Genomic DNA, 26,924 nt, shown 5'->3' with positions numbered 1-26,924 from the left:
TCATAGTCAAAATCTTTTTTGCTTTTATTCGATTTAATGCTTAATATCTGGTAAAATACAATAAATAATTTTCAGTCTAGGACAATTAGATGTTATGCTCAATAATAAAATGTTCAGAGAGAATGTAAAAATAATATCTTACTATTTAACTTCAATGACAAAGCAGGTCTCAGTTTTAGACAGCTGAGAAATTTTCAGCCATGAAAGATAAATGAACGTATCCTGCCCTTTCATAAACACACATCTATCATTGAAACCAACAGAAGACACACACACCCCCACACACACACACATGTATATGTGCCTGTCCTAGAGGGCAGAATTTGGCCTGGATCTTACAAAATGGCAGTTTGCAATTGACATTCATGTGTGTTTAATTTTTTAACAAACAAAACTGCAGAATGCTCATGTATTTTACATTTTCCAGATCCTGTTACTGCAACTTATATATGAAACATTAGCATATAAAAAGTCATCACTGTACAACCACTTTTTTTGTCCAAAAGTCAAGTGTCAGAACGATAAAAAACAGCTAAATAATTAAAACCAGATTTATTGTTAATGCTGATGCTTGCATTAGCTGTCTTCTGGTTTAAGCACAAGGAATCTATTAAAACATAAAAGGCAAAAGTGGCTCAGAAAAAGACAAACTCTCCAACAACATACTTGTAGCTTTACTAACACTTATCTGACACTACAGTTAATTGAAAACCAATGTAAACACCATGAGGTACAGATACCACTGGACATTCCTCACAACTGTGCAAACTGTGGGCCTCATCCTGCAAACACCACTGGCTCCAGAGCTTCATCCCAGGGCTGATCCCACTGAGTTCATCTGCAACACCCTGCAGCAGCCCCCACCCCTGCCATTTGCAGGAAGGGGTCCTGTGGACTCTCATGTCATGCACCAAATACATGTAAAGTGCCTCAGATTTCAAACTGATGCAAATTTACATTTCATTTCTTTAGACTCAAGAAGCTGACATAGCTCCTCTAAAGTCATATATAAATACTCCCTCAAAATTGTTAGAGGGCCTTTTGTTTCAAGGTAAATCTAATAAAATATTTTAACTGCTTTTAAATTAGGCAAAGAGTGCTTGAGCTGCTTTTTGCAAAAAAGTAACAATACTCCTTTGCTGTAAGATATTTTACATATCTCCAGTCACTCTTCCCTTTATTTTACAGAAAGTAAGAGGCAGAGCTATTATTTTGTTGATGCAATTGCCTGTGGAGTTCTGAAACAGCCAAATGGATTTTTGTGATGATGCTGAATCTGAAATTCATTCCTTTTCACAAGACTTTTCCCCCAGACTGTTTTATTCTGTTTCTTCAGTCTTTTCAGAACTAGCTCCAGCTGAATTATCTGCCTCATACTTTTTATCAAGAGCATCTTCAAAGGGTTTCCCACTGCAGTCATAGGTTTTACTTGTAGGTCCCGTATGTGTTCGGATGCGAGCTCCTGGCTGGTACAACTGCATGGCTGGACGATCCTAGAAGGAAGGAGATCATGGTTAATGCTCTGAGAAACCCAGGTGGGACACATATGTGGAATTTTAAAGTTTTGAATCTTTATGAAGAAAGTAGATTTTGTGTTAAGTTACTTTACATTTTATAAGAACCAGGAAAAAAATGGCATGTAATGAAAATTGACTGGGTATTCAGCATCTAGTATTCAGTATGTGTGGTTTATAACACTATTCTTGGGAGCCAAACGTTTTGAAAAAATGAAAAATGCTGCAAAAATTAAAGATCCTATGATACATTTGACATAAACATGGAGAAATACTGCAGACAATTATCAAACATGTTATTTACAGGGAAAACAAAAGAAATGTTGCTACCTTCACTAACATCAACTGAGAAGAACAATAGCCTGTGCACTTGCAACTCTGCAGATGAAATGTCACACATTACATATAAGCATAAAAATCCAAGACAGACCAGAGAACAGCTCAGCAGGTAGCAGCTAGAAAATTATCCTCAACTGATCATCAATCATTACCCAATCCTTACCAGAATTTAAACATGCAATGCACATTTCAATTATACACATCAGAATGAAATGGCACCGTTTTTGCTCCACTTCATCTTGCCTTCCATCCTGAGTATGAGAGCAGGGGAATTTATGTACTGATAATAAACAAAGTAAGTACAATTTGTGCATGTGCAGGCTCTGTGAGTGACCCAATCATAAACATGCTCTGATTCTGAGAAAATGGAAGAAGGAACCAATTTACATGGAAAAGACGCCTCAAACCTGAAAATGGTGATGCTATTCAGAGCACTCTTTATTTTTGAAATTTCATTAGTAAAACACACCAGTTAGAAACTCTGCCTAAGAAGTCTTTTCCTGGTAAGGAAAGGGTTTTTTTTACTTTCACATAATGTTATGAAGCAACCAAAAGCTCACCAATACCCAAGCAGTCTTGCATTAAGTTCAGTAAACAGCCAGCAGCCTACTTAAAGACAGTGGCAGAGCACTGAAACTGTCCTACATCAAACTATACCAATTTTCAATTGCCTTCATCATGAAATAAGTAATATAATAAGTAATAATAAGTAACTTCTAAGTAATGATTGATTTTTGTTCTTTCATTCTTTTTTCTTATTCCCAAGATGCATTTCCCCTTTTCTTTTCTTTTACTTTCATCGTTTTTGATCCACCTGGCTTTTTTTTAGCCACTTTTTTTCTCCTTTTCTTTAGACCAGATGTCAAGATTCACTATGGAGCCTTATGACAAGTTAGTGCTCTGCAGTGTGGTATGAAATGCATAACACACCTTTCTAGATCCCAAACAGCTGCATAAAGTAGATCCCCCAGCAGTGCCCTTTAGAAAGTTTAAGATAAAGGGTCCAAATGACTTTTCCTACCACAGCCTCTCTAGCCTGTGGTTTGTATAAAAGCTATCACATTACTTACACTGGAAATTTCTCATTTTCTAATTAATTCCTATGAACTTCAGAAAGTAGTTCCATCTCTGACTAAAAATTTGTGTTGGCATTGTCAATGCCATACCTAAGTTGTAAAACCGAGCCCCTAATCAGCTGTGTGATAAATACTCTAAGGAAAAAAATCACCACTCTGCAACATACCTTACTGATAGTGCTTATTTTTTTAGGGAAAAAAATCCAGTATTTTAGTCCTAAGTGTGGACTAATCCAGGGACTCAACAAGGTACCAGAAGTGTGATGCAAAGAAATAAAAAGCAGGCAGCTTCTTAACACTTGTCAAAAGGCCCCCAGCACCCACCATCCAGTTCCAAGGCTGGAGATTATTTTGACAGATTTCAAGAAGAGCATGGCAAGAATGAGAAAAGAAACAAAACTCCCATATTCCTGTCTCTGAACTTGTAGGGGGATAGAACATAAATAAATAAAGGTAGGATAGAAAATAATCTTACCCCCTAAAGAGTTGCAGCTGAGCCAATTATTAAGGCTTACGAGCAGGCCTGATGTTAACAGGCTGCAGCTGTAGCCAATCAGAAGAGTGTTAGAGTGGGTTGGGTGGTTGAGGGGACGGGAGTCAGTTGGCTGCTGTGGAGATAAGGAAGAGTCAGTGCCTGGAGGAGTGGCCTACAGGAAACATCAAGGAGGTACAAAACTCTAGCAATATGGAACCCTTGCAATGTAATGACATTGAACTCTTGCATTATAATAGCAACATGAACTAGCTATTTTTCTGACTATTCTACAGAGAAATGTAGAGCTACTGATGAGGAAATGGCTAATGTGTAAATGCAGATAAATCTCAGCAATCCTGCCCACCTGATCTCTGCATAAAAAAACCTCAGGGCACACCAGGCTTTCTGTGTTGGCACAAGATGACTTCCTTGACATGCACAGTGAGTCCACTTGAACTTGTTCCCCGCACACTCCATGCAGACTCACTCTGCATGTGACCGGTTTACTCTTGTCAGCCTTAGCCCACAGTACAGATCAATCACTTGCTTTGAAAGAAGAGTTTCATATGCAGAAGATATTTCTATGCTAACAGTGTTTTGGTCATCTTTTGTGGAAAATCTAGGATCAAGAGAGAGAGAGAGAAAGGGGCTGACAAGGAGAGCCACATCCTGAAAAGACTCTGGCACATCTGTGAAATCAGCCAGCCTGAGAAAAACAATACCCACATCTCTGGGGGATAATAGGGGACAGCTCTACACACTATGAGACAGGCTCTGCTCACACTGATTTTGCATCTGCTCTCTGCTCTTTCCCTGACAACAGCTATGGGGTTAAATTTATCCTGATGAAATGACAGCCTTTTCATACTGGCAGGTATGTAATACTGAAGAATCCATACATTCACGCTCTCTGAATTAGCTATTCATTTAAGTCCTTATTGTTGCTCTGCCAAGCAATGCCTGGCAAATCCATAATATAATTATTTTATGAGAGTAATGGAAGTACGTTTTTAAAAGACTAACATGCCACAGTTTTTAAATTTCATTACAGATCAGAAGTGTAACGATTTTTAATATACTTATAAAATGTAAGGCTTCCAAGAATAGTATTCTTCAAATGACAGGGTTGAAATGAAGATAGAAAGTCTTCTATGTATTGTGAATATGAATGAGCCTGTAACCTTAAATTATTTTAACTGCTGTTGTCCTTTGACAACAACCCAGAAAGGAATCTGAGTTTTACTGAAAATGAGATAAAGAATTCTTTTGAAAAAGCATCTTTATGCTGAATTTGCAGAATTTAAAACCTGTGATCTTGAACCATATTAACTAATGAAATATTATCCTAAATTAATAAAAGAACCTTATTTCTTATGCGCTCCTTTTTGGATGCCATGTCATCACACTTGTCCTCTTTACCCAGTTTGTCTACTGCCTCCACAGTGAAGCTGTAGTTGTAGTTCCCTTTCTTTCCTCTGTCTTGGTTGTATCCTTTCCCCCATTTCAGCTCTTCTTCATTCCTTCTCATAAACTTGTCAAACTCATAGTGAGTTCTATGCTTTCTGCCATCATCCAATCGATACCTTTGTCTTTCAGGTTCTTTTTCTCGAAATCTTCTCTCCAAATCTCTTTGCTCTTTGTCACTATCATTTTGTGACCTATGAGTATGTATGAAGAGAAAGAAAATCCAAGCAGTTAACAGTAAAAAGGAGCTACAGAAAGACAAAAGTCAAAGCCTTCCTTTGACTTTAGGAGTGTGTAGATAAATTATATATCAAGGTTGTTTTCTTCTCATTACAAAGGGTTAAATGCTGAATGTCTCTCCCATGTATGTCCACCCACGCATTTGGTTGATAATTGCAGACAAAGCTTTACTAAGCTTTTGTGCAACTGTTGTGGAAGGCCCATGCTTCACCTTCTATCCCTCTTTGAAATCCTATTAATAGCTCCCCAATACCCTTCATATAAACACATGCTGCACTATTAGCTCTTGTAGCCTGGCGTTGAGGTGAGTCAAGCATGGATGTATTCCCTTGAACAGGAACATTCAGGATCTGAAGGAATTATGCAGGTATCATGTATGAACTTGTAAATGTTATGTCTCTGCATAACAAAAATCATTTACTGATATCATAACTTGCAGAAGACATTTGTGAAAATAAATACTTCTGTTCCAGGCTTTTGTTTATCGTGTCTCCAAACAATCTAGCCTGCCTTTGCAATTTTATTTCAGCAAAGACCATTACCTTACCACAACATGATATGTAATTTCTGCTATGCTGTAAATTGTTTATAATATAAAGACTATTGGCAATATTTTGCTGCCTGTCTGATAAAATTCTCAGCTCTATTCACTTCATTGCTTCAGTTTAGCAAATGGGTGTTTCTCTTACACGACCAGACTGCAAATAATGAAGAAAGATTACAAAATAGATTGAACTTCAAAAGGAACAAATACAGGCAGTTTCTTTTCATTACATATGTATAAATACTTAAAATTGAAACAGCAAGTTACTTTTGATAGTCTCTTCATATTTTGGGAAACTGCAGATAGAATCAGAGAGGAATGAGATTTTTCAATGGTGTGGTGGTCAAATAGTGATATGCTTCTCATTCACAATTATTTAAGACAAATAAACGTGTATCTATATGTAAACTTTTCTTTTTCATATAACAGAAATGTGAAAATTGGTAGCATCTGTCAATGCCAACTTGGGCATTAGGTGGGGCTGCCAAAAGAGGGTCCCCATCTCAGGAAGAGCTGAAAGTCAGAGCAGAACCTGAATGAGAGGCTAAGTTATTCAGCATTTCACAAGACTGAGTTTGTATCAGCATAACACATTCACCAAGTGGAAGCAACATCCCAGCTGTCACAGACACCTGAACCAACCACGGTTACACTGACCCTGTACCTGTAGCATGGATACATTTACATAAAATACATGTTAACTAAAGGGGTATGTGGCTAGAAATTGCTTTGCTTCATGTTTAATATGCTATTCCAGAAGCTAACTCCAAGTCCTAGCAAGGCTCAGGGCAAGACCTTCCAAAAAGCCAGAAAGACTCTCTCAATTTGTGGCTGCAGTATTGCCTGATACTTGTCTGTTCCCTTGTCTGTTACTGTTGGGGAGGAAGTGCTGTGTCTGAAGGCAGGCAGGAGACAGGGATACAAACTTCTGTTCCAAGAGTGGTCAAAGTAGATTCCTAAAATTCAATCACAGTGAACAGGCAGGCAAGAGTGGAAATGGCAGGGTAAGCAATTTCAGAGTATAGGCAGAAGACAAAGTTACACAGTCAGAGAAAGCAGAAATGAATAGAAGTAAAGGGAATGGAAGCACGCTTCTGTTTGATGCAGTTTCAAATTCACATTTGACCACGTAACTTATGCACCTACTGAGATTTTGATTTGTGGTAGGAAGCTTTTTCTACCAAGCCTTTGACATGGTTTCAAACAGGCAATTCAGTCTCCTGCAGGTAGAGCTGGCAGTTATAGCTTATTACCAGTTTCTGAGTCAGTGACAAAGTAGTTTTTAAATCTCAGTCCAGCTGAAATATCTCATAGCTTGCTACTTACCCACTAAAAATCAAGATAAAATCAGCACTTGGAAACACAAGGTAATGACAAGGTAATGCTTAATGTACCGGTGCAGCCAAACAGATTCCGTTTTACATGAGCAAAATCTACATGAATGTCTTATTAAACTTACAGGATCAATAGCAAACAATGTTACATGGCACCACCAAAAGTTTAATCCATAAAAAGCCAGGGAAGTAGTGGGGTCAGCATCCCTGGAGGTATTTAAAAGACATGTAGACATGGCACTTAAGGACACAGTTTATAATGGCAGTTTGGCAGTGCTGGGTTAACAGTTGGACTCAATGATCTTAAAGGTTCATTCCAACCTGAAAGAATCTATGAGCAGCAGACAACTGATTTGCCCCTGCAAGTGTTTCTGCTGAGCCTGTTCTGCTGCCTTTCTTGAAGACCATCAATAAAGAAGTTGCTGAATATTTTCAATTTTGGAGTTTCAGGACATGGAGTTTTTCAGGAACATTCAGAACATACATGTCTTTCTTCATTATTTATCTTGCATGTCTTATGGGTAGATCCTGCTTGCGATGGGACTCATGTGCCAAAGGACAAGAAAGAGAACCAACTGCTGAAAACACTTGTAAGATGAGTAATTTCCAGGCTACAGCTGTAATAGAACAGAGCTATGCCTTTTGTTCTTACCATTGCAAATGTAACACAAAAGGCAGCAGGAGATAGAGACAGCCTACTGCATGTATCTATCATAAGGCTTTCATTCACACCTTCACGATTTTTGCCATTGTCCCACTCACCTAAACATTTATATGTTTATTGCAGCCAACCCACATGTGAAGGAAAAGTACGGCATTGTGGACAATTTAGTCTTCAACATGAGTAATGGAAGGAGAGCCTTACCTGAGCTCTTGATGGGGAACAGGTGAAATAACAACAAAAATGACTTGAATGACTTGAGATTTCATGCAGAAATCCTTCCAATCAGGGATTTCATAGCATTTCACCAATAACAAATTGCATCCACTAGTACTACCACCAGGTCAGTAAACTGTTACAAAACACCTTTTACCAAAACAATAGGAAGAGATTTGTTCACACACAGAATGAAATTGGTTCTTTGGTGACAGAACATCTTGTCAGTGTACCACTTATATACCACTTATATTTAAGCCTTGTGATGAAAGCATTTAAGATCTAAATTAAAGACTAAAAGGTAAATATTACTTACTTTTCCTTGATTTCTTTTAGTGAACTCTCCAAAGATTTGGATTTTATACTCCCAGATCCAGGTGATTTATCCCATTTATTTTCCTCAATGTCAGCTTCTTCACCTTTGTGCTTTTCACTGGCCAGTTCATCTCCTTTTTCAGGCTTCTTGAGAAGCTAAGAGATATTTGTTTATATTGTGGTGCAAAATTATTCTCCTCTATTGTACAGGCATTTTAATAAGTACTAAATATATCAGTAACTTGCTAAGATTGGAGATACCTTATTTACATGCTAGGAATATATTTTACAAAGCATGAAATTTAAGGTTATTTTAAAAGGGTGGTTTACATTTGCTAAGGAGTGACAGTCATTATTAGGCATTCAACTGCACACTTTCAAATACATGGAGAATACTGGAGAAAGCACTTACCTATTCTTCTCAGAGCACTTACCTACTCTTCTCTCCTGAGTTATAAACATAAAGACATTATTATGGTCTATGGTTTCTTAGAAATCATGTAACAGAGCTCAATGTCATTGCCCATAAAATAAGAAGCAGAACCTCTACAATACTACAAAGAGAGCAGGATTAATACTTCACTCCTTGAAATATTATATAAAACGTCTGTCACATGAATTGAGATAGACAGGCATGTAGAAGTAGGTGCTTAGTACATCCTGACACAAATACAGACAGGGAAAAACTTGAGATATTAGCAGAAGAGAAGTCATTGCAGTTTCACCTTGAAGATTAGGATTTTCAAGAAGTCTGTTCCTTTCATAGCAACCCATACAGGGTTTCAGCAGAGTACAGTATTACAGGCATAATCTTTATAGAAGGACCAACTGTCTCAAATTATTACCCTAATATCAATTCTAGGCAGAACACCTCAGCCTTTCTATTCCACCATTTTGTTTCTGAAATGAGCACAGATTAATCTTCTCAAATATTTGAAACTTCTATAAGGTTTCTCTCAGATAATGTTTTCCTTTACTTTCAGAGACAGAAATAGCTTTCAGGTACAGATATGTAATGAATACTGGGGCTTTATGGACAAGCATTTTTAGGTAATATATTTTAAGGATTAAGTCCCTTTTCCTATGAACTTCTGGAGTATTTTTTTTTAATGCCCAGATATGAAAAACATGTAATTCAGCTTCAGAATTTAGTATTTTTGTTCTTTTAGGTGAAGAAAACTGTTTTCCAAGAACAAATGAGGAAAGATGCCAGTTCTGTGGCTTCTCACCACCACTAAATTTGAGTCAAGCTCTTGCTTTATGCTACAGATTCTTATACCAAATTTCCTCTTCAAAACAGCCTATAAGGTCTTTCCAATAACAAAAAATGTGGTTCAGATGAACAGTTTTATCTATGTCATCTTGCAGAAATAAGATGGTTTTATATGGCCTGACTTCTTAGCTCAAGATACACCCTCCTAAGTGATGTCATTAAAATCTGTTCAGATTGCTGAAAGGCAGTGCAACTCAAAATTAGCATACAATTAAAATACATCAGTTCTGACCATAAATATGCGTCTCTGCATACATGGCCAAATGAAGATTTGCATGACTGAAAGTGTTAAAGCTATGTTTCACAGAAACACAGAATATTCTGAGTTAGAAGAGATCCACAAGGATCATGAAGTCCAACTCTGAAGTGAATGGCCCACAAGGGGATCAAACCCACAATAATCTTCTGACAGGCTGGCACAGAACAGTTTGGTTCTGTCAGGTAATACTGGCATGGAATGCTGCAGAATTGTATGAAGATGTCTGAGTTACCTGCCCTAACTGCACCAGCACACCATGGTAGGTAAGGCCATGTCACACTTTCAAACAACACTTTGTCAAAGCCCTATATTATTTTCCCTTCCAGTCAAAACTGGCTTGGTGTTTCCACACTGTGCTGTTGTACACTAAATAAACATTGAGATACCAAAGAACTTCTGGATAACTTCAAAAGAAGAATAATTTTTTTCATTGATCTCAGTTACCTTGATCCTTATTTCTTTTTCAGAAATCTTCTTTTGCTTCTCCACTTCTTTTCTTTTACGTCTTTCTTCTTCTCTGCGCTTCCTTTTCTCTTCCTCCCGCAAACGCTTCTTCTCCAATTCTCTCCGCCTCCGTTCTTCTCTTTTCTCTTCTCGAATTCTCTGAAGAGTTCAATAGTGATTAATTGTAAATTGTCCAACAGAAAACCATATGAAACATAAATGTGGAACTTCAGGCAAAAGTCTGAACGTACCTGCTTTTCTAATTTTCTATTTTTAATATATTCCAAAAGGGGTGTTGTTCTTCTAGCTAAAACACAAAAAATTTGTGATATAGTGTTCAACTCCTAAAATGTACTCATTTTTTTACTTTAGTATTAACCCCCTTTTTCTAGCTTTATCTGAAAGGGAGCTGTCATTGATAAACTTATCTGTTTCCTGTATTTTTGAAAGCATTCCCATCATTCTGCTTTAGAAATACTTAATTGCTTTTTTATTGTTAGCATTAGAAGCAACAGGAATATGCTGCACAATTATTTGATATTTAATTAAATATCATATCCTTTCAGTTCAAGAGAATGGCTTTTCTCTCTTGCTCACTGAATGGTTATTTCACCAAAAAAAGAAAGAAACGTGTTCATAATCTATTCCTACTTTTTACTTTTGTACATCAAAACCTAGCTATATTGTTGTTCATATACAGCCCACATTACTGTAATCTCACATAGCCCTTTTCAATCCCAGTTTTCAAAGTACATCATGAAGGAAACATTTTCAGTCTCATGTAACATTTTCATTTACCTGACATTTAGTATTCACCTTTCCGTGAGAAAACAGGAGGAATAACAGATAAGCAGTTTGTCATAGGTTACATAGCAAAGTATTAGCACATCCAATAAAACTCTGGCTTCCAAAATTGCTAATAAAAGGTCTCATCTCATCCTCATCTGGATCACATAGCCATTCTTTTATTACAGAGCTGTCTCCACGCTCTGAAATCAAGTCACCTGCCTGAACCATCCCCAAATTCTATAGAAACTTGAAGAAAAAAATTCTTTATCATGTTCCTTATCAAATTCTTTATTCACGACTGTCAGTACTGAATTCAGACTTCAATTCAGCCTGTACTTACAGCTGTGAGTAGTTACAACAAATTTTGTCAGTTTTAGATACCCCAGAATAGAAAATGTTTACTACTTGAAATTGCTCTACAGTTACATAGTGGATTCTCCCTCAAACCACAGAAAAACATTCCCTATTGAAATGCATGACAAAATTTGAAAGAAAAGAAAGAAAAAAATGAATTAGAATAAGTCTTCAACAAATTTGAAATGACATGGCCAAAATCTAGAAACAATTAATATCCCAAATTTAAATGTTTTTGCATTGAAAATTGGATTATGCTGGGGACAACCCATTCATTAATAACAAAATTTTGTCACACAGTTATGAACGGGAAGGCTGGTAGGATTCACTGTTTCTTTTTAACAAATATCAATGGCAGGAATCAACAACCAATAAAGATTGTTGATTTGATATTTTCCTTCTTCTATTCCTAGATTTTCCATGCCTCCCCATCCTCCACACCTGTCTAGCATTTTTGATAAGTTTTAGAGCAGCCTCCCAGTCCCTCAGATCTGAGTTGATTCCGCTCTCTCCTGCTCCTTAAGTTCCCCTGCCTGAGCAGTGGCTGCCTCTGGGTACCTTTACATGCTGAAAGAGATCACAAATTGTAACTGGAAGGTCTGGGGAAAGGATAAGCTGCACTGAGCATTCAGAACTTGACCCTAGTCATGACTAAGACTGTAGTGCAAGAGGTTTAATGGGAAATTGTAACTTGAAGTTCAAGGGAGAGAAGCAGTGTGATGAGTACTACCAAAGGAGGAAGGGGAAAAAATGTTTATCAAACTTGAATCTTACCCAACTTATTTTTGGGCCTTACTGCAAATACAAACCTAAGAGCATTTTCTTAAAATGTCTAAGAATCTTTAAAAGAAAATAAATTACTAAATGAAGAGCTGTGTCAGCAAAACTTTACATTTTATCTTGCTGTCTAAAACCAGAAAAATTGCTTATCTTCATTTTGCTACAGAGAAAATCTCTTTCATATCTCTCTGTCACATGGAAACTCATTAGCCAATGCATCTGGCATGATGCATAAAACATGTTGGTTTGCAGTAAATTTATGTGGAGAAATTCTGAGCATGTGAGGCTCAATTCTGCCACCAAAGTCTTGAGCACATCCTTCATGGACATCAGTAGGAGTAACACCTTTGAAACTGGACACACACAGCTAGACCCTTACATAATCTTGCTATAAACATGCTAACTGCTGAAGAAATTTTTAGTTTTGTATTGATAGCAATGGCCACAGCTTTGAATGGCAGGAAAAATAAACTAGTTTGATTTCCTCTGATTTAACAGAAATGAAACATTAAAAGTCTTAAAGCTGCCTTCAGTTAATATTGTTACTCAGAAATCTGCAACTCTCAAGATTAATCATCTTCCCTGATGGAATATTTTTAAGTTAATAAATCTTCTTGAAACCATAAACTTTTTGCAAAATGCAAACTTATTAAAAACTTTTTACTGCCTTTACTCTGCTGTCAACCAGAGAACCATGGAGAATTTGGGGTAAATAAAAATTATTGGGTGACTTCCCTATTTAAAACAGCAACAAACAAGTTTTATTGATAACAGAGTTATCTAAATGTCCATTTCCATTTCATCTAAATTATTAGAGTTCCAAATCTCTCCAGTTAACTCTCAAACAGCAGTAACAAGTGACAGGAAAGGGGAAATGGCCTCAAGATGTAACTGAGCAGGTTTATACTGGATACTAAGAAAAATTTATTCACAGAAGACTGTCAAGCACTGGAACAGGCTGCCCAGGGAAATGGAGTTGCTGTCCCTGGAGGTACTTAAAAGATGTGCAGTTGTGGCATTTAGGGGCATGGTTTAGTGGTGGACTTGGCACTGTTGAGTTAATGGTTGTACTCGATGTTCTTGAACAGCAAGTTTCCAACCTAAATGATTCTATGATTCTAATCAAAAGAGGTGGCCACTTTTTCACTGTAAAGAAATAACAGCAAAGGTCAATTTTGTTTTCTTACTCAATTGTCACACGTAGGGAAGGACTAACTGTTCTGCATGTTATCACTTGAAGAAACACCAAAATTCCATGCCATCCTGAAAACTGCATACTAGCACTGAAGATTTTAGTGCTCACCTTATTTAAAATTCCCCCCAGGACTGTGGAAGCCATGCTGCATGCACACAGAAAACAACGTGTTGCCTTACTTTCAAAGCTTTTCCAGAATCTTGACCATGAGAACAGAGAGAGATTTCATGTTTCTTAATAAAAGCAGCTAATATCAGGGATCAGTGGTTAAGCATTCAGCTATCTTGTATTGTTAAAATAAATCCTTTATCTACTAATACATCTGTAAGTATTCAGAATTACCAAGGGCCTATTTCTGAAGCCACAGCGTGTGCACGCAAAAGTTGAAGTGAAACCAAATGATTTCATGCATAGAGACTTTAGGGTTTACTGCTACTACTTGCCTGGAAAACAAATATTTAACTGGTACTATAAATCTGTTACACTGAACAGGTCAGCTCTTGCAGGTAGTATAATAAAGATAAAAAATAAGATATTGAATATTCTCAGGAATAAGAAAAAATCAAGAAAACAGACCAATGAGTTCCCTTGTTTTGGCCTCAATCTCTCCCAAAAGAATCTCAGGATTGGCACAGATCTTGTCTTCATCAGCACAATAATTCTCTAAAAATTTCCTATATTCTGGATCTGTGAAGAAAAATTTTTGAATTGTATTAATACTTTGCAATACTTAACAGAAATTTTCCACTGTGATGTCAAGAAAAGATGCTTACCATCTTCAATGCTCCCAGCTTTGGCATCTTTCTTCTTCAGCTTCTTTTTTGAAATCTTCTGAAATGGAGCAAATTCAACCACTGCAGGATATTCCAAACCTTAAAAGAAATCAATCCTTAATTTTTTGAGGGGGAGAAACATTCCCTACCTTCAAGTAAGATCTTCCAAACTTTTGAACACATGTTGGGAAGTCTTACGTGAAAACAAACATAAATGTTTCTGTAACTCACTCCTAAACTTCTAATGAAAAGTTACATGAAGAGGTATTCAAAATTTTTTAAAAAGATCTTTTATTTGGATATGCTGACAAGACTAAAAATGAGGACGAATACAGTTGCAAAATAATAAATCTTTGGCAATATTATTTATAGCTTCCTTTTAATTATACACAGAAATTGGTTAGAAAAATCTATCACAAAATCTCAGTCTGACAAATGATTAAGTATTATTGGGAAATTAATCTGCAACTGTTGAGTTGCTTTTCTAAGGCTTTGTTGCCTAAAAATTAAATAAATGCCAGGTAATATGCAATAAAACAACAAAGCATCTCCTTTCAGAACCACAACTGTAAAACTCAGCACACAGAATTGTGTGTAACTTCTCTGTTTATGATGGACTGTGCAACTCCTGCCTGTGTTTTTACTGGCAGGGCAGGGATTCTTTGCTTTGGGTTGGCTTCTTCTGTGGCCTGGAGTCAGAACTGTGTGTGGGGTTTGAATTGCATTGGTTTCCACCTGTAGCAGGTTCAAGATTACACTTTGCTCAAGTCCAAGGAAAACTTGTCTTCAGTCTGCAAGAACATTTGTTAACCTTATTGAACCTGCTAATCCTTGTTTCAGTTTTAGCCTCAAAATGCAATGCTGCCTCAAGCCTCACCAGAGAGCACTTCTGATTAAACCTTGTGCTCTTTAATTGTACAAGCAATCATGTCAAACCAGCCAACTGTGTCCAAGCTTAGTTTTGCAGAGTATTCTGGCTTCAGTCCAGGACAATACTGAAAAATGTGCTGAATTTAGGCAAAGTCTTAGCAGAGTCATTAAAAAAACTTCTTTCTAGTTTTAAATTTTAAAACACTCAGAATTTTAAATCTGGGAAATGCACACTGCTAGGAATGTTTTGTTCTTCATCTCTACACAAACCATCTAAATCTGAGGGATATTAGAAAGAAATAAAACATCACAGGTAGGAAATGCTGAAGAGGAATTAATTGGTTTGACAGCTTCTTTAGAGATCAGTTTCTAGAAAGAGTGGGCAGGGCTACTTTTCACAGGATCTCTGCAACACTGAGTATACAGAATAGAAAAATGTTTGTACAAGAGAGCCACAAATCTATGTCTATTTTACATAACCTATGCAACTTTTTACAGAAGGTATGCCTGAATGAGGCAAGGAACTGCTAAAGTTCTGCTAAACCCCTTCTTATTGATGGCAGTTTCATACTCCTGTAGACAATCTGGATTTATCAACATTACAGACTATTTTTTACTGTTGGGCAAACATTTGCAGACTGAACATTTTAAAACTGGCAATCAATTTTGCCATTCATGTTCTCAGAACTCAACTCAAGATGTCTGCAAAGGCCCTAAAAATTCAACCTCTACACGTCTTAAAAGTGAGCAACCAAAATGTTGAAGGTTTCTTCTTGCTTTTTCCAAACAGAAGTAAGTGGCAGAACTTTAGCTCAGAAATGCTGAAGATGTAAAAATCTGAGCTCACAATGTGTTCACTTACTGTTGTAATGAATTGTGAGGTTTGCATAAGGTAATTTTCTTAATATGGTCTTGACAGTGCATTGCCTAAAGTATAAGAATGCGCATAAAGCATGCACACCACATAGACAAGCAAAACTGCATGGACAAATATATTTTGCACTTTATTGTATTTTAAGTGATAAATGTTAACATATTTTATGTAATTAACTGCTTAGTGATGAAATAATGGCATAACTAGGAAAAAGAAAGCAAATTGATGCTCTAAACTGTATATGTATACATACACATTTAATATCTTACAAACAGTCCAACCTTTATTATCAATGAAGACATAGCCATCAAAGCGATCTCTAAAAAGAAGGATGTCCTCAGGATTTCTAAAGTTAATGTATGCTCTTGAGTAGAGATGAGGATAAAGGCTGCAACAAGAAATTTTTTTTTATGTTACTTATTATTCTTTTCAGGGCTAGGGAAAACATAAAACCAGAGGAATCACATCATAATTCTCATCTTCTCTGAGAAGCTGCTACCTTAAGCAGTCTTTGCATTTACACATCTAATGATATATATATATATATATATATATATGACAATATGACAAAAAGTAACAGGACATCAGAGTTCTGTATGCAACTGTGAAATTTATTTTGAACTGACACAAATATTTCCAGTTTATTTTGTCCCCCTAAATGGCAGAGCATACATTTCCAACTGTGCAGGATCAAAACTTTAATATTTCCCAATTTAAGAGACATGAATAACAGCAGTGCTTTTGGGGAACTTCTTGGGCATACTAAGAAGTCTTGTATCACTGAAAAGGAAAGGTTAAGTAAAAGACTGCAGTGAAGTGGCAGCTTCCAGGCTGTCACTGTATTTAAATAGATTTCCACCTTTAAGAGAGAACAAAAAGCCTAATAGTTGGCAATATAATCCACTGAATTATACACAAACAAACTCCATCAGACATCCATGTGTTATCAATGGACATGCAATGTCTAGTTGTGACCAACAGTTGCTGGGAAAATCCAAAACATAGCAAAAGAAACGGGTACTTAAAATAATTCTGAGTCTTCAAGAATTTATTGGCATAGATCCCACTCCATGGGTAAATATTTAATGTGCCTGATAAAAACCTCAGGGCTGGCACACCACAACCATGATGAAACATCAGCTAAGTTATTGTGACTCATGGCATGTACATCTTTAAACTCCTGCAACTGCTATATATAAGTCATTGTATTAAACTGACTTAATGATGACTACATATTACATCAAGTTTCTACACAAGCCAATATCTTTAAAATACCTATAATTCTATAATTCCAATAGTTCATAATTCCATTGTCACCTATGGCCTGTCTTCAGACCAACTCGCCACTGGCACCAGGAGACAATAAATACACAGAGCTGCAATTGTATTTCAATCCCATAGCTCTTTCAAAATCAGATTTCACAATGAGTGAGAAAGAACAAAAATATGGATTGGATCACAGGATCCATGCATGTGGCAGCTCAAAGCAACATTGCTCCCAAGTAATTTTTTTCTTTTTAAAATATGCATCCATATGGATTCCACTTACAGTGTTAGGAGGAGACCATAAAGAGCAGTGCTGTCAATCACCAATGGTTTTGTACACCCACCAATTTTGTGTTTGATCCTGTAGCCAGAAGAAATGCTAAAAAACCAAAACAACCTAGAGGGATTTTTTCATTTAGCTACTTTGTAAATACCAGCTATGAAGTGTTTCCACAGCTTGAAGAAGATGAACTATTTCCAAGGAAGAGAGGAAGAGCCATTTTATCCATATATAGCCAGTATATTTTGACATTCTAGGATAGGAACAGCATTGTGTGAATGTTAAGTGGGTAACTGCAAAAATGGTAAGTGGGTAACTGCTAGGGCATGCCAGGGCTGAGAGATGCTATAGCATGGCTGCAGAGTTATCACCATGATGCAAAGCAGATATAAAAAGACAGATTTCTTCTCATCAAATTTAAAGAAGACAAAATTTAACACTTTTCATAATTACACAGAGTTAAATGTACTTAAAAATGTGTAAGGAGGGAATTTTATTGTGGCAATCTATAGCTGTACTGGAAGCAATGTCTCTGTGCTGCCTAATGGCTACAACAGTAAAAGTGTCACTTAACTGGGACTCCCATGAAGAAGGAAACTTCCTTCTCTGTCATATCAACAACACTATTCTTATCTTTCATGTGCTTTGAGGTTTAAATTAAACAAGGCCTGACATTAGACTGATATGATTGTACCCTTGAAGTGCTAAACATTATTCAGATAAAAATCTTGAGGGAACATTATTTTCATTCCAGTTATACCCGAGATTGAGGAATTGAGTTTTAGTCCCTAGTCTAAAATAGCTACCCACTGTTCTTTCCATCTTCAGCTTTTGTAAAATACTAAAAGTTCCTATAGATTAAAGACTGTTACTTGGGTCCACTCCTACATTACTGTGGCACTTCTCTGCCTCAGTGCACAGCAAGCAGATTCATCATACAGTTGGATTTTTTTTCCTGTAGGAACTTAGAACCTTATGGTTAGACTCATTGTGAAACAGAACTGAAAATACAAAGGCTTGCTCCTTCCTTGTTTCCTTCAGCTGGTATATCAGTGCAATCTCTTTCACCTTCTTTGGCAACATAATCTTTGCCTGGTACACAACATAATATTTTTCTAGCTCCTTCACCTTAAACAGAGTGAATATCTTCAAAATGGAGGAACAACTGATATGATTATTAAGCACTCATCAGTAAGAACTAGCTGACTCTGTATAAACAGGACTCTGGAAAACAGATTTAGAATTTACCTTGCAAGTAAGGGATCTGGTGTTGTTGTATACATTTTTAACATCTTCAAGAACTTCATACTCATTAGCAGAAACATATATCAATGTAAAAGCATGGTTGAGCACAGCAGGATATTGATGTGCTCAACCAATATAGCAGCACAATGACACACCACTGTCTGTCCATTACTGGAGCTATGTATTGGGGTAGGAGGTTGCAGAAACAGAGCTATGACAACACTTCTCTGATGGGGCCACTTCCACAAGAGTTGGTTCCCATATGCATGTGAGTTAGCTATCAGAGTGCTGAGTGCACAAAATGCCCCCAAATGAGTGTTTCAAACCCTTGTCTTAGGCTTCTTACCCAGCAAAGTGTGCAGTGTGCCTAAAAAAATGAGTAAAATTAACATTCTAGGTGGGTGCTAACTAAACCTAGCAAATCTGGAATACTTAGCACTGGATTGCATATATCACTTTTACGCTACGTTTTACACACATGATTTCCAGCAGCTACTCCCCACCCTGGACTGTCTTTACCTATCCATTCAGAACTCAACAGCATGGTCATGCAGCAAAGAATGCACAGGGCTTCACAGGGCTACAGGCACTCTGAGGCTAACCCCTCCTAGGAAGAAACACTCTTGCTTGACTTTTGTACTTAGTATTTAGCAGTTACTGGCTAAAATACTCTTTCCTCTTCAGGATTTTGTCTTCCAGCTGAGTCATACAGAAGAGAACTGTGTGTCTCCTGCTTTTTTCAAGTATCTACCACTACAGATTTCATTCAGGATCTGAAATTCAGTTTTATCATCCAAGAGCTGGTTCCATTTTGCCATATGTTTGCTGTCTATAATGCTGCTTTCCATACGTATGTTTTGGACAGACGCACTGCACATGTTGGCACTTGGAGCAATCTCTATGGAAATAACCCAGATGAGTCTGAGTGCACACATTTATTCATTCCAATACAATGTTTCTTTTTTCTTTTTCTGCTCTGCATTCAAGGGTATTCAATCTTTCAGGGTACATTTATTTCTGTAACACTTAGTCTATCATCTTTTTAAGTCCTTATTTTTCTAGCAACTTTAATAGCAAACACATTCTAAATGTTTACTTCTTCTACAATGTACCTTTTAACACAATTGTGTAAAGATTGATGTACAGGAACATAATTTTAAATAGTTATTTACAGTCTAAACAGCAACATATTAACTATAAAGCCAGCAATCTCATCTCAGTAAAATACTTATCAACTCATGAATCATGGTGGACATTTATAAAATATATACTTACATATATATAGAGCTCTACAACTAAATTTTGGAGAGTCAAACAGCTCTTCCACCCATTCATACAGTAATTGATAACTCATTGTCATGTCAAGCTAAAATCCCCTGGCCTTCATCCTTGTCATCTTCTGTGGTCATTCACATTATGGGTGAAACTGGCACAATTTCAAATAAGCTTAGTCTTTCCTTTCTACAGCTATAAATGAGCAGTTTGCCTGGCAGAGGAAGCAGAAACACCCGAGTTGTGCCAATCAAACCTGTCAATTATTCCACCCAGAACACAGTAGTGGAGGTTCCCTTGAAGCACTAAAGGCACTGCCCCTTCAGTGCTGCAGTTCCTGGGTGCAAACCTACAGCCTACAGTGCTAATGCTGTTTAGCTACAATAATCCTGAGCACAATGTTGGGAAGAAGTTATGGAGGGAAAAGGAAGAGTGCTCTTTGGAAAAGCTTTATCACTCTGTGATACATGGCATGGCACTGACTATTTGAACTGTTTTCATGCAAGCAAGGCTTGTGTTCAGATTTCTTTCCTTTCATAACCTCAGAACACTATCAACAATATCTGGCACTCAGCACTCAATGCCAGTCCAGAGAGATTACCCAAACCCTGAAGGGCCAGAGATCAATCACTTGACTGGTGATTAGACAAATCTTTAGAATAGGCTCAGAATCCTTTACTAACAGACAGAAAGGAGAGAACATCTGGAAAAAATAGTTAATATTTGAAATCTGAGTACACAAGAGTCTATCAAGAAGGCAGAGTCTTTATTATCATCTATAAACAGTGTTTTGTTTGCACTTTGATGTCAATATGCAAGAGAAAATAAATGTAATGCAGTGAATCGGATGAATCTGAAAAAGGAATGAAACACAAGTCACTTTCTGAAATGATTTTACTGAAATAGATGTAACTGAAAAACTGAAAATTACATTAATCACATGAAATTTGAAAAAGTTTTATAGCTTGCCTACAACACAACATTGTAAACTTAAAGATAACACAAAGGTATTATAAAGATCACAAAAAAAGAGAAACTGGAGTTGAGATGTATATCTTTGTTTTGTCCTCTAGAATGAATTATCTTGGAAATAAAAATGTAGAAACAGCTACAGTTAGACCTCTCTAGTGCCCTTATCAACAGCAACTAATAGAGAATGCCAGGAGAAAATTTATTAAAAGGGGGAAAATGTACAAATATTGCACTCAGTTCATAACTGCAAGTATCTGCAGCCTAGGGACTTTGTAATACCAAACTTGTAACTTATGTTTAATAGGTTTTCATAGATAAATATCTGTCTAAGTATTTGTCTAACTGCTCCTGACCCATTTCCAACATTCATCATTCATGGTTTGAATTTCTGAAAAGCTCTAAAATCTGAATGAGCTTATAGAAACTTCTGTGACATAGTAACACAGGATGTGGTTAAACTGAGATGTTACAGCTCTTAAGGAAACTTGTCTGCTTCTGCATCAAAGCATCTCTATGGCCCTTTCCAACAGATCCTCTTCACTGAGTAGCTTCTTCAAATCCTTCTCATTGGGTGACACGACATTTCTTTTCATCTTCACATGTTTTTGTTATCACTGAATTCTCTGGATTGCTTGCCACTATGCACATGGTACAGGATCTAGAAAAAAGCTATTCAGTGAAAGACAGAAAACATGCCAACCTTGTCCTGTAGCTTTTCCTGTTAGCTGGAATGACATGAAGACACATGCACAGAGTTTGCTGAAATCTTGTGAACTGTCCTTAACATGACAGATTATTGCAATATAATGCCTTATATTCAGTATTGTCTGCTGGGTAAGAGAAGATGGGGATTAACCTTGATTAAACTTCTACTTTCTGGATGTTTAGTGTATATTCCTCAGTGGGTAACGTAAAGAGATGACTCATAAAAAGATATACGTGGGTATGTGTCAGCATTTGAACAAAGGGGACAAAAGAGACAAGGTGGTCCTGAGCCAGTCAAAAAACAAATCATCAGTCAAGCCAGCACTGCAGAATGGCAGTGAAATACACATAAGCTGTGTAGTTTGATTAAAGAAGCTGTAGCCATACAAACCTGGTAAAGATAAACCCATTCCAAATAGACTCATCTTTTGTCCGAAAACACATTTTTTGAAAAGCAGGATGAAGAAAAATGGAGTGAACACAAAACATTTCATGCTGAAAAATTCAAACTTAAATGAATTTTTTTAGTGAATTTAGATTTATGAAGGCAGAAGAGAATAACATTACAAATGACAGCACATGAGAAATAACAGTGTCTTTCATTGGTAACCTGCCATAGATGCAATTAAACGAGTGAACAGTAAGACTTGTGGGTAATCCAAATTTCATCACATAGGAGAGAAAATGAAACTTTATATATGCAACTATAGTCAGTGCCTTCTCTTTTCTGAAGAGGCTGACTCCCTAAATTCTTATGCAAACTCTTCTAGAAAATTAAAACTGGAATTTTTTTAACTGTTAACTGGCATTTGTGCATCTAAACACAGTGAAAACCAACACTGTTCTCGAGAGAATTTTTGGTTTGCCTTTGGTATTTCCTTCTTATCGAATGAACAGCTGGGACAGAAGCCTTAAAGAGGCCCACTTGGAAACAGAGATGACAAAGGTCAGAAGAGCAATGTAAGGTACAAAGATTTCCAATCAGAGTAAGTTCTCCTCCTTCTCCACCTCACATCCTTTGTAGTTTTAACAGAAAAGCTGAAGCACCTGCTATTTTGTTGCTGCACTCATGTGCAACTACCTAGGTCAGAAACGGTCAAAATTTCTCAAAATAAACATTTATTTCTTCTTGATTGTGAAACTGACGCTGAGAGAACCCCTAACTTCAAAATTTGGTCAGCAATAAAGGGTCAGCATCCCTCTCTAGTCAGTGGAAAGAATCTTGAGCCAGTGAAGGGGTGATTCATCACATACTAAGATACGACAAGATGGATCAGTTTTTCAGAACACATGAAGATTGAGCATACATGGTGTTTTGTTTCTCTTCTGGAAACTGATTTATTCAAAAGAGAACTGCATTTTACCACTGTGATGCTGAGTAAATGATGCTACTATACCAGCAATTCTGATTTAATTTAAATTAGCCAATATTTCTTCTCTTTTACTTTTGCATGAAACAAAAATGAATAAAACCAGATTATTTAAAAATCTGTATGCAGATAAAAATCCATGCAGGTAAACAAGGAAACTAAACTCAAATGAAGAAACTAAACTCAAACAGAACTCATAAAAACATTCTCTCAGTGTTTGCCCCAGACTGAATCTTGCTCACAGCAATTAAGCAGGCTGTTACAGTTTATCAATTAAAGTTAAAAGAAACATCAGGGTTTCAAACTACATTATGGCCTATTCATACAAAAAAAAAAAACACTGTAAAATCTCCAGTGTAAAGGAAAAAAGCAGGAATGCCATTGTCCCTGCATATGCAGCCAGCTTTCAGAAATATTTTAAGGAGCAGACTGAACTATTCAGAGACAAGGACTCAAAATATTCCTCATCTGTGGAGATGCCAGTGTGCTTGGTTGAGATGGAGTAGGTGAACTTTTAGTTGTGTAATGGCTAAACCTCTGATCTGATAAGGCACAGGGTGAATGATGGGCTGTGAGTGAGATAAGAGCTGGATCCCCTGGACAGGATTGTGCCCCGTGTCATGCTAAGCTGTGCTTCCTTGCACAAACCACTGGCATGAGGGGCTCCCTCTCCTCTTCCTGGGAAATGCCAGGGAACTCTGAGTGTGACCTGAGAGGGTTCATGTCTGCTGATGGGACACAATGGGGCACAACTGACTCAATGCACTGCAGGATGGGCAGCTGTGCTGGCTTAGAAGGTGTCCCCTGATCCACATTCTTACATGAAGCTGCCCACCCCAGAGGAGGCACCTGATTTATATTCATCAGAGTGAATATAGACCCAAAAGATGCTGTGTTCTGCCATCTTCTCCCTCCACTTACTTGGGACTTCCCCCCAACTCCTCCTGCCAGATCTGGATTCAAGACTGCACAGCAACCAAGTGTTATTGCAGGACCTATGGGTGGTGAGATCCTCACACTCTTGTACTTTGTTTTTCTTTCTTTTGTGCTTTTCTTTCCTTCCTTCTTTCTTTCTCTCTCTCTTTCTTTCCCCTTGTCTGTGTCCTTGGGTGATGTTGTTGCACTTTCACATTGCAACACTTTCATGTTGTATTACTATAAATAATAACCACAAAAACAGCTCCATAGCTGTTTTCCTTTGCAACCAAGTTGTTCTGTAATAAACCCTACATTGTTTATTTACAAATACTGATCATTCAGTGTCACTTCACACTAATTTACCCCAAGGGATCTAGCAACAAGAACGGGTTATCCTCACCTTCTGAGGCAGGCCATAATAGTAACTCAACAAAAACAGTAAAAAGAAGAAAAACACAAGATTTGGAATGTCCCACATACTTTGATTAGTTTTCAGCACCTGAATACCTACAGAAACAGCTCATCCTCACCTGGGATCAGCAGTGCAAAACTCAAAATAATCATGGGCAGGTAGAGGATGCAGCTGCTCCTCAAGTTGCTCCTTGGTTAGACAAGGAGGAAGCCTTCGAATAACCACCTGCATATATAAAAAGAAATGGAGATTTATATTTCATCTAAATACTGTAGAAACAGATGGCCCAAATTCCCTGACTCAGTTCCTGCAATTGTTTTGAAACTGTAGAATAATTGACATATTCTGATGAACAGCCTGAGAACCATTGCAATTTAATCATCAACCTAAAAGATAGGTATTGATTACATAAAAATTTTACAGTATCTCTAAGAAATGATTTAAACTAGCTTTGAAGTCTTGTTACAGCAGTATTTGAGTGTAATAGGTCTCTGTGCAGTTGCTCCTGCAGGGGTTTTTCAGGGCACATTGTGAGAGGATGCTGGGGCTGCCCAGTGCAGAGTGCAGCAGCTCCAATGGCTCCAGCCCAGGGCGCAGCCGAGCCCCTTCAGCCAAGTCAGTGGTGACTCTGGGAAAGGCAGCACAGCAATGGGTGAGACAGAGCAGTAAGGGGTGAAAAAAGTGTAAGACACAGCCCTGCAGACAAACAGGAGGAGGAGGGGAGGAGGTACTCCAAGTGCCAAAGCAGAGTCCCTTGAAGGAGATCATGGTGAGGCATACTGCTCCTCCACATGCCATGAAGGACCACTGTGGAGATGACATCCACCTCAGCCCATGGGGGACTCCATGCCACAGCAAGTGGAGATGCCCTGAAGGTCCTGCAGCCTGTGCAGAGGAGCCCACACTGGATCAGGCTGATCCTGAAGGCCTGCAGCTCCTGAAGGAGACTCATGCTGCAGCAGGTCATGAACAACTGCAGCATGTGGGAGGGACCCTCCTGCAGCACTCCATGAAAGACTGCACCCCATAGTGTCCCATGTCAGGTCCCCCATGCAGGAGGAGGGAAGGAGTGTTAAGGGAGACAGAGCAGCAGAGAAGAGCTGTTATGTCCTGTCTGCAACCCCCATTCCTCATCCTTCTGCAGTACTTCCAGGCAGAGGAGGTTGAGCCTGGGAAGGAAGAGGGGAGGTGGGAAGGTGTTTCAGTTGCAATCTTTTTTTTTTTTAACAGTCTTCTCTAATTTTTAGTTAGCTATTAAGTAAATTAATTCTCTCCATGTTAGAACCATACTGTATCCTGAGTTAGAAGGGACAAGGACCACTGAAGTCCCACTCCTGGCTCTGCCCCAAGAATCACAGCGTGTGCCTGAGAGCATTGGGCAAATGCTTCTTTAACTGTGTCAGGCTTAGTGCTGACTGTTTTCTTGGGGAGCTTGTTCCAGTGCCCAACCACCCTTTGGGTGAAGAACCTTTTTCTACATGCAATCTAAACCTCCCCAGACACAGCTTTGTGCCATTCCTTCACATCCTGCCACTGGCCACCAGAGAGAAAGTATCAGTGCCTTCCCCTCCATTTACCTTTGTGAAAAAGCTGTAAGAAGCTGCTATGAGGTCTGCCCTCAGCTGTGTCAGTTTTTCCTGTGATGACACTTTGTTTTTTCCATCATACCTTATTCCTGAGTCTTGCTGAGGGAGGGGTGCAAGAGGGCGACTCTTGCACTTTGTGTGGCTGGAGGTCAGCTACCCAGAGTCAACCCATTACACCAAACTAAACTGCCCAATAATAAAGGCCAGAAAACTGCAGAAACCTCAGGCTGAATGATGCCAGCACACAAAGCAGTAAAATGGCCATCAAACTTCAGGCAACCTATTTTAATTTCTGAGTACTTTAATATCTGAATTTAACTTTACTGAGCTCTGAGTTATACTTATTTTCAGTTCTTCAGTTTTCCAATTAAAAAACCCCGGGAATAAACCAAACCTCACAGTACACAAGGAGTCACAGAATTGTCAGGGTTGGAAGGGATGTCTGGTCCAACCCCCCTTCCAAGGCAGGATAACCTAGAGCAGGTGTCACAGGAACGTCTCCAGCCAGAGAGGCTCTGTGACATCCCTGCACAGCGTGTTACGGTCTGCAAGTATTACATGAAAAATGCTTGAACAAAGACGGAGAAGAAAGATGTGCTCTTGCCCTTGACAGAAGCTGCTTTGCCACAGCAATAGCCAGCCTTGACTTCACAATTAAAGGTAAAACGAGTTCCAGCGCTGACGCTGGGGGTCTCCCAATACTCCAGGGAACGAACACCCTCGTTCTGCAGATGAAGAAATTCCCGTTACAAACACACGGAGCTCCCGAGATCGGGCTCGGTCCGTCCCCTCACGGCAGCCGCCCTCCCTCCCACCGGAGCCGCCCCGCGCCCCGCGCCGCCCTCGCGCCCCCTCACTTTGCTCAGCGCCGTTTTCTTCTCCTCCCGCTGTTTCCCCGGCGCCGGGTGAAGCGGCGGCGGCGGCGGCAGTGGGGACGGCGGGGACGTCAGCGGCGGGTTCGGCGGAGCGTCCGTGTCGCGGCGCGGCGACTCCTGCAGCAGCGGGGCGTCCATGGGTCGCGAGTCGCGGCCGCCGTCCCGGCCCGAGCCCAGCCCCAGCCCCAGCCCCTGCCCTGCCTCCCGCTCCGAGCGCATGGAGCCGCCGCGCCC

General features: G+C 38.5%; 1 protein-coding gene across 4 annotated transcripts; it reads right to left on the bottom strand.

Annotated features, from left to right (window-relative positions):
• UPF3A (UPF3A regulator of nonsense mediated mRNA decay) lies at positions 1-26,924 on the bottom strand. Of its 4 annotated transcripts, none has more exons than XM_058044958.1 (10): positions 26,673-26,835; positions 24,348-24,454; positions 16,071-16,177; positions 14,046-14,144; positions 13,849-13,959; positions 10,406-10,461; positions 10,155-10,313; positions 8,180-8,334; positions 4,988-5,062; positions 1-1,493 (listed from the first exon to the last, which is right to left on the bottom strand). In XM_058044958.1, the coding sequence occupies exons 1-10, from the start codon at positions 26,826-26,828 to the stop codon at positions 1,208-1,210; spliced, it is 1,311 nt and encodes a 436-aa protein (XP_057900941.1). In that variant the 5' UTR covers positions 26,829-26,835; the 3' UTR covers positions 1-1,207. The 4 variants fall into 4 exon arrangements, with proteins under 4 accessions (XP_057900941.1, XP_057900944.1, XP_057900945.1 ...); XM_058044962.1 differs by having other exon boundaries at positions 1,220-1,493; positions 4,768-5,062; positions 26,673-26,924; XM_058044960.1 differs by having other exon boundaries at positions 1,328-1,493; positions 4,824-5,062.

The sequence above is a fragment of the Melospiza georgiana genome, chromosome 2 (assembly GCF_028018845.1).
Source record: "Melospiza georgiana isolate bMelGeo1 chromosome 2, bMelGeo1.pri, whole genome shotgun sequence".
NCBI lineage: Eukaryota > Metazoa > Chordata > Aves > Passeriformes > Passerellidae > Melospiza > Melospiza georgiana.
This window is presented reverse-complemented; position numbering and strand designations above follow the sequence as displayed.

Coding starts and splice junctions, on each gene's coding strand:
- UPF3A (XM_058044962.1), bottom strand. CDS start 26,909: ATGCGCTCGGAGCGGGAGGCAGGGCAGGGGCTGGGGCTGGGGCTGGGC. Junction 5,063..8,179: donor CTAAAAGAAATCAAGGAAAA/GTAAGTAATATT, acceptor ACATACTCATAG/GTCACAAAATGATAGTGACA. Junction 1,494..4,767: donor AGGAGCGCATAAGAAATAAG/GTTCTTTTATTA, acceptor CCTTCCTTCTAG/GATCGTCCAGCCATGCAGTT.